We start from the raw sequence: 7,881 nt of genomic DNA on the forward strand, positions 1-7,881 counted from the left end.
GCATCGCACCCAGGCGATTTTCGATTGACATCGCGACGTTGACACGACGATGTCCGCTCAGCGTCAGCCGTTCCCGTCGACTACGGTCGGTTATTTCTAGCGTCAGCGTCACGATGGCATTTTGTCAGGCATTCTTTCATTGTCATCTCGCGCTAGATGCACGTCCGACTGACCCAGATCCTCGCGAACGTCGAAGATCGTGTCGCAGGGTGAGACACGGCACGAGCTCTCGGTGTATCAGTGACGCTGTCGCGCAACGCGAACGACTCTGTCGTAATCGCGAAAACTCGTTTGCGATTTTACGTTTCTCGCGCCGAAAAAAAATCGCCGACCACCTCAACAACGTGCGCGGCGGCGCAAGAGCGTTTAGGTACCGCGCCGTTAGGCGACTGATCCGTTCTGAAATGAACGTCAGAGACGTTATCGAGGCGAGTGACCAGTCTGGCCGGTCCGCGCCGATCGTCGACGGCGAAACGCGAGCACACGCCGTCCTTCTGCTGCCGCCGTGTTTGCCGAACGCTGACAAACAAACAGTCGTTAACAATACATATTAACCCATCTCCGCGCGTGTCCACGCGTCTACGTGGCCGGCGGCCCGGAACGCGTCCTCAGCCGCGAGACGGAGGTGCTGTCCGCCGACGTACCCCACCGCGCTGACTGTTCCCGCAGAATCACCCTCCACTTCCGCCTGGCTTGGCAGCCACTCCTCTCTGCAGCCTCCGTTGATACTTCCTCTCTCGCGCGTGTATCTCGTCAGTCGGCCCGGAGCCACGTGCGTGCGCTCTCCAACGGCTCCCGCATGGGACACGCATTGGACAGCTTCGCTTCGCGCCGGACGAGCCGCGCGACCTATCCACCCGCAGCGGCCGATGACAGATGAACGTCTTCGCGCGAAGTTGGCGAAGGCAAGAAGAAGAAGAAAAAGACGACGACGAGGAAGAAGAAGAAGAAGATCGTGAAGGGCAGGAGAAGCGGAGGTGGCGGAGGAGAAGGGAGGAGATTGCACTACCGCGCGGCCGCTTCCCGGTTCATTCGTCTTCGCTCTTCGTTTATCAGCGCGAGCCAGCGAGAAAACCAGGAACCCCTTCGCGCCGAAGAAACGAGCCGCCTCTGTTACCGCGGACTCCGGAGAGATATCAGTGAGACACTTCTTGATAACAGTCGCGGCCTGTGTGACACTTCGACGAGGTAGACGATGGATAATCAATCGATAGAATTGAGTTGAACTGAAGCGATAGAACAATCGTCCGCGGGAAATGAAGACTCCGTCGACTCGCTCTCATTGGCAGACTGAGGCTGTTCCATGCGAGGCACCGGATGAAATCGCGAAATATTTCACTGAACCGAGCCTGACGAGACACTAACGTTTGCATTTAGGAGAGTTCGCAAATTATTGACCTCCGGGACTCCCGTCCATTATCAATAAGAAGAAAAAGAAGCGTGTATCTGAATTCAAAATTCGATTCGCGCCAGAGGGAACGTAGACCGGTGATTCCAGTAGCCTGCGGAGAACAGAGCGAGATTCGCACGTCGACTCGGAGGCGAGTCGAAATATCTCAGCGTAGGCTCATCATCGATCATCAAGCCTCTGCGCTGCGAGGGAACGCGGTATGATCCGCCAATACACCGGCGTGCTTCGGGGAAGAACAAAGATATCGCCTTGGGCTGAGTGCGACTAGACTTAGGTGGCTCAAAGGTGAAGACAGACGGTCGGGAAGTCGGGAGAACTAAAAATATCAGCCGGCCCGGCGGTCGGCGGTCGCGCACGCGGCGGCCCCCATCGTATATTCCTACGCTGGACAATTTTACCGGCTGGAGCGGAGTGATATCTCCATGAGACAAGGCTCGCCTTTAATCTCGCGCTAGACTACCGTCGGCCACGTAGCCGTCGTTTGCTCTAAGAGCTCGTTGACTGATCGGACTTTGGCGCGAGACGCGAGGCAGCCGCGCGACTCCACGGCACGAGAATACTCAGACGGTCGTCGTCGACCGCTGAGGAAGCTGTTGAAGCTGCTGCAGTTGCAACTTTACCGTCGTCCGAAAACTGAGCCATCCACAGGCGCAGGCTGTTCCTCCACTTGGGCCGTGATCGTCCGAGCCGCGCTTGATCGACGGACTTGTTCTCCGCGCGTGCGGCGAAACTCGGGGCTATTTATTCTTTCGGCCATGGTGTGAACACCAGGGTAAGATTTCGCATGAGTAGACGTTATTTAGGGAACCGAAGCACGTAGGAGTGAAGAGCCGCGCGCGCGGCAGACGTCAAGTGCGATCTTTTGATCTCGTAACGATTTGCACGCGAGAATAAGACGTCAAACGGTCTCGCCGGGAATAAAGTAGCTAACATGCATGAAGTTACTGTGGTTACTCTCTTTCTCTCGTTCTTTCTCTTCTTCTTTTTGCACCTCGCGTTCTTCAGCCGGCCGGCCGGCCGGCTTGAAGAAGCTGCGCCGGCAGCCCGCCGGCTGGAAGGAGTGTAAATCATGCTGCGCTATAATGGGAATATCGTTGCGAAACGCGTGAAGAACACGGAATCCCATCGCCGGGATGGATATCGTCGAGGTAACATCGCGTGCGAATTAAACGCATGTCGCGGACCTTTGTGTTCTCCTAATCATCGCACTATTTCGCATCATGCGACCCAAGCAGACCTTTCTCCAATAACATTAACCGCTTCGCCACCCCTGATCTTATTAAGAGACTCGCAATCTTCTCGCGACTCGTGAATCCTTCTGACCGACCAGCTAACCTGTCATTTACCCCGTGAAGCCCGATACCATTATGTCATTAGCTGGCCTAAAAGTCTGTGTTTGTCTGTCGGATTTCAGCCAGTGCGCTAGATCACCATCCGGCAGGACGCGTCCGAACGCGAGACGCCAGTGTCAAGGCCAAGAGACTGTCGCGCGGCGGAAGGTCGTCGACGGAGGAGGATCGGTCGGTCGGTCGGTCGGTCGCTCGATCAGCAGCCAGCCGGCTGGCTGGTTGTCGAGTCTTGTAGCAAAGTCCGTTCAGTCTAACGTACGCACTCTCGCATCGACGGTATTTTACAGCGTGGTTGTTTGAAATTCTTTGCGTGGAGTCGCACGCCCGTATTTATAGACTCGCGTGCACGCGCGCGCGCGCGCGACGACGCGGCACGTAGGGCCGTGAGCGCGCGCACTCACGCACTCGTGCGCTTCTCTCGTGCGAGTGCGAGGGGTAGGTAGACTTAACAGACAGGGTGCGTGGGGTACCGTGGAACACACCGAGCCGAGACACGACGCAGCCAGCGAACGGCACGTCGCGATCATGACGCGATGCGTCCGCGACGGGAGTACCGGCCTGCCTCCTCCTCCTCCTCCTCCTCGTCTTCTTCGTCGACGACGACGAGCAGCGCGTCCCCGTGGTCGCCCAACTGTCTGCGTCGCCGTCTGCGACCCGTCCATCTGACGGGCATGATCGCCACCCTCGCCGGCCCCGCGACCATCCTACGAGTCTTCGTCATCCTGCTCGCGCTCGGCCACGCGCTCGCCGCCGGGGATCTGGTGAGTACCTTGCATGTACATGTTATTTCCTTCTTAACTCTCTCGCAGCAATTCCCCGCGTCTTGTGTCATTGGTACCCGGGGAGAGCGCGTCGGACTGAACGGTTCCCTTGGATTACAGACTCCCTCGTCGCAAATTTCAGCCTTTAGTGCCGCGTCGATTGCCGTAATGATTGGATGAAAGCTTAGCTGATGGTTGAATTACCGAAGACACGGTAAAGAAATATAATCGAGATACGTGTATCTTTTATCTCGTTTCATAGCTTTCGATGGGAAACGTACGGATTTTTGCAAACGGAGAAAATATTAACGTAATAAAAATTACGTTAAAATCACACTTTTTTTTACTATGTCTTTTGTAAGTTTGCACTATACTGAGATTTCAGCATAAATCACTAAAGAAATAATAATTGAATACACGATATAAAAAATATTAAAATAATTTGGAAGTAAAAAGTCAAACATGCATAAGATTTCTAAACAAATATATAGTAATTTGAGTCACAATTCGGTATGATTAAGAGATAACGAAAATTTTGTAGTAATTTTTACTATGATATTTTATCTGTGTACATTACATACTTTCTAAATTTCTTCCAGTGAGATTCCACTCGAAAAGCAGAGCGACAGCCGAGTCATTCGGACTCGAGTGATTTTTTCATCAGAGCGAGTTCTGCGCTCTGAATTGTCGAATGGATATTTTCACTTGAAATTTTGAAGAGTAAATTAATTGTATTTCACAAGAACCAATTCACTCGAATCGGTTGTAAACGTTTCACTCGTATGGTTTAAGAATCCACTCTAAGTTTGAGTAAACATCCACTTTTACGATTTCGAGCAGCAGTGTTTCCAGTGTCACTTCGAGTGAATTTTCACCCGTTTTCAATGAGATTTCACTGCGAGAAATTTAGAGAGTAACCTAATGAGACACGGTAATATCACAGTGCCAGTCATTGCGATCACGATGGCTGTCACGGCGATCAGCGTGTTAATCTTATCGAACTTATAAGTTGTATGAACGTGCAGATTCTTTCACGAGTATGACAGCGCATTCATACCTTGGCAGAAAAGCAGAAACCAATCAGAACTCGCGCTGGTGATCAAGTGGTAGTCGGCTAGTTTCTGCTTTTTTACCAGCGCGAGTTTAGATTGACTTCTGCCATTCTGCTTTTCTGCCAAGGTGTAAATGTGCCCTTAGAAGCCTCCGGGATTCTGGATGCTTAACTAATCGCGGCAAAATACCGGGCAACAGTTTTCACGAACACGACGCGCTCAATCTCGCGGAGGATGCACAAGTATCGACCCCCGCGCGCCGATGGATTATCAAACACGAGGTCGTTTAGTCAGGAAAAACGGGGTATTACGCGCGCCTTGTACCCGGCTAATGCACTGTAATTTCCGATATTTATCGTGTACAAGTTTACTTAATTGCGTTACCGAAATCGTATCTGGTAACGTGTAGCCGCCGTGGCGGCTGGTTGATGCGCACCGTAATTTCAGCGAGCGCGTGTAATCTCACGCTGAGGTTTGATGTACGATAAATTGATATTAACTCGAATAATATAGATTCGCGAAATTACACTCTCAACGTGGAACACAACGCAAGTACACCGTAGCCTCATGTGCCCGACCCTCTCCGTCACTTACGGACTTTGATTAATAAACTAGAATCTCCCGGGCGAACGTAGCGTGCTGATGAATACACATAGTGAAGAGAATGCCAAAGTATCGAAATATTCTCCAAGATCCGCGGCCCAGACTAGCCTCAAACAATCTCGGATTAATGCGGCCCAATTTGTCAAAGGTGAATCGGTGATGAGTAGGTAGATTAAGGAAGACAGAAAGTCCCGAGAAGCCCGAAGCGACCGATAAAACATCGTGTCAGTGGGAACCCAGCAATAGCGGCGCAATTACCGGGTCCCGAAGTGGGGAAATCTCGTTTTAGCTAAGCACGTCGGGATAATTACTGTAATCTCGTCCCGTGGCCATTCTTAAGCCGCAATAATTATTTACAGTTTCGAGGTTAATATGTCGACACGTATATAAACTAGTTCCAACGTCAACGGGCATGCAGCAGACGAGTTGCTGGTAATAAGCGTCGCTCGAAATCTCCGACTGTAATCGCTATCGATTCGAGGAGTCGAGTCCGCGCCGCAGCCGCGGGAACGCGACGAGAAGTGTGCTTAGGGGGTACCTCTCTCGCGAAATACAAGGTTCCGTTATGGGCGCGCGAGGAGCTGAATCGAACGCGAACGCGTTGAAAGTCGTGTGAACCTCGCGTGGGACTCTGACGATGCGCGCCGGACAATATATCCAGCGCGAAGGAACGCGGAAGTGTGAATCCCTGAAACTCAAACAGCACTTGTCAATTTATCTGATGTAATTTAGCACACTCTGCGTCACGAGACGCTGCGAGGAGTATCGAGTCGTCAGATGATGACGATTCAAGGGAAAGTTGCCGAAACCGTGCCGACCTCCTAAATCGATTCCTCATTATTACTGAATATGACATCTAACGGTAGAAGTGAAAAATAAAGCAACGACGAGAAATAAAAACAAAAAATTTCCAGATTACATCTTATTTTTCGCGGGTGTAACAAACATAAAACAAATCAGATACGATTTAGGGACTCCTAAATTACGATTTCGGTAATTCTTCTCTAAAGTCCTTTATAATGGAAGTCTAGCCATAAACTAATTTTGTCCTGCGAGAGAGAAGGAAGTATTTTCTCTCTGTCTCGCTCTCTATCTCGCGAGCGCGTCAAATAACACTAGGTTAAAGAGAGAAATTCGAAATAGTGAATGTTTCCTTCTACCTTGTAGAATTTTGACAAAATCGGTTTACGACTAGATCCCTGTCATAACTTATTCTTGTCAACTTTTCTTTCCGCTACTTCCGACGACAACGTCGATGACGCGTCTGACGCGCCGCTCACCTGGCACATCGTCGTCCGAAATTTTGTATCGTGCCGAAAGGGCCAATTATTTCGATGGAGATTCAACTGGGCGCACACCGCCGAGCGCCAATCCCCTCGATAAGATCCTCTCGTCAAGCGTAGCGGCGGCGGCGGGTTATATTTGGCCGGATGCCGTCGAACCTCCGCCGACGCAACGCGTACGTGACGTTACCGTGCGCGGACGGCATCACGTCGAAATCGGACATCCGCAGAATCGTGCTCGCCAGGGGGTTATTGTGCCCTGTCATTCGTCCGGCCATGTTGAATGACGCGATGTACCAGTTGGCACACATTCGACGTGCCCTTCGGCGAGCATGTCGACGAAAGGGAAAACGAGAGGGAGGGTTTACTCCGGACGACCGCGAGCGACAGATGAAGGATATAGATTGGCGTTTATCGATCTCGCATAGAAATTTCCGAAATTTTGCATAGATCACAACTGGAATGCCTAAATTTCTCCCGAGAGAGAAATTGATAATCACACTCTATGATACCAATTAGGGGAACCCCATTCTTGCCTCATCGCATGTTTGAAACATCGGACCCATTATTTTGAGGAATCGAACTGGATCCCAATTATAGATCCCAGGAAATTTTCTATGCGGGGTGTTCTCTCTCTTATCCGTACGCCCTCCCTCCCTCTCTCTCTCTCTCTCTCTCTCTGCGTAAGTCCGCGCTAACAAGCCAATTTACGGCACTATCGGTGTCGGAATGGACGCGTTAAGCGAGCCGGACAGGCCGTAGATGGGTCGGGAGACCGACGCCGCGTCGCTCTTACCGACCTGTCGGCCGTAAATTCGAGTTCGTTGGAAATAATCGTTGAAAATAATCGCGCGACGGATACGTGTGTATTTGTTTCTCCGGCTTATCCGCCGGCGATCGCGCAGACTACTGCGCGATACGCGCAACCGTGTGTTTTTACAGCGCGATTTCCGCGTCTCTTTCCGCGTTTAACAGACCGAGCGCGCGTCTGTTTATTGCCACGTCGGCTAGAGCTGACGTTTGCGAGCTTGCCTAGGAAGTCCCGAGGTAACTTAAATGCGTTCTTTCAGCCCGTTTATTAACGTGTCCCGTCGCGTAAATACTCGCGCGCCCGGTGGGTTGAGCGCTCCCTTCCGATCGCGCGGTTATGATCCTGCGTATCGGCTGCTTCTTCATTAGCCGGATTCTAACGCGTGTAACGCTCCGACAGTGAGCCAGCTTTTTCCAATGCGCACGCATCAGATGCAATCGATGCCACTTTGTCGCGGATAAACTCGAGACGGAGAGGAGATCCCCTCGAGTGACAAGAAGCCTGTGCGAATACTTTATCAGCGTGACTTGGCTTTTTACTACTCGCGCTTATATATATATATATATATATATATATATATATATATATATATATATATATATATATATATA

At 51.0% G+C, this 7,881-nt stretch overlaps 1 protein-coding gene across 3 annotated transcripts in view; it reads left to right on the forward strand.

Moving 5' to 3' along the window:
* Positions 1-706: 706 nt before the first annotated feature.
* LOC116849213 (transmembrane protease serine 12) overlaps positions 707-7,881 on the forward strand; it is a 22,544-nt gene continuing 15,369 nt past the window's right edge. Inside the window, exons 1-2 of one of the 3 annotated variants that reach the window (XM_032826136.1) lie at positions 707-2,183; positions 2,826-3,521. In XM_032826136.1, coding sequence (XP_032682027.1) covers positions 3,294-3,521 — 228 coding nt within the window. In that variant the 5' untranslated portion in view covers positions 707-2,183; positions 2,826-3,293. Of the gene's footprint in view, positions 2,184-2,825; positions 3,522-7,881 lie in introns of those variants that run through there. The other 2 variants (XM_032826137.1, XM_032826138.1) reach the window with 2 other exon arrangements.

This window comes from Odontomachus brunneus, unplaced genomic scaffold (assembly GCF_010583005.1).
Source record: "Odontomachus brunneus isolate Ranch 3 - 2012 unplaced genomic scaffold, Obru_v1 Obru_scaffold_108, whole genome shotgun sequence".
Classification (NCBI taxonomy): Eukaryota; Metazoa; Arthropoda; class Insecta; order Hymenoptera; family Formicidae; genus Odontomachus; species Odontomachus brunneus.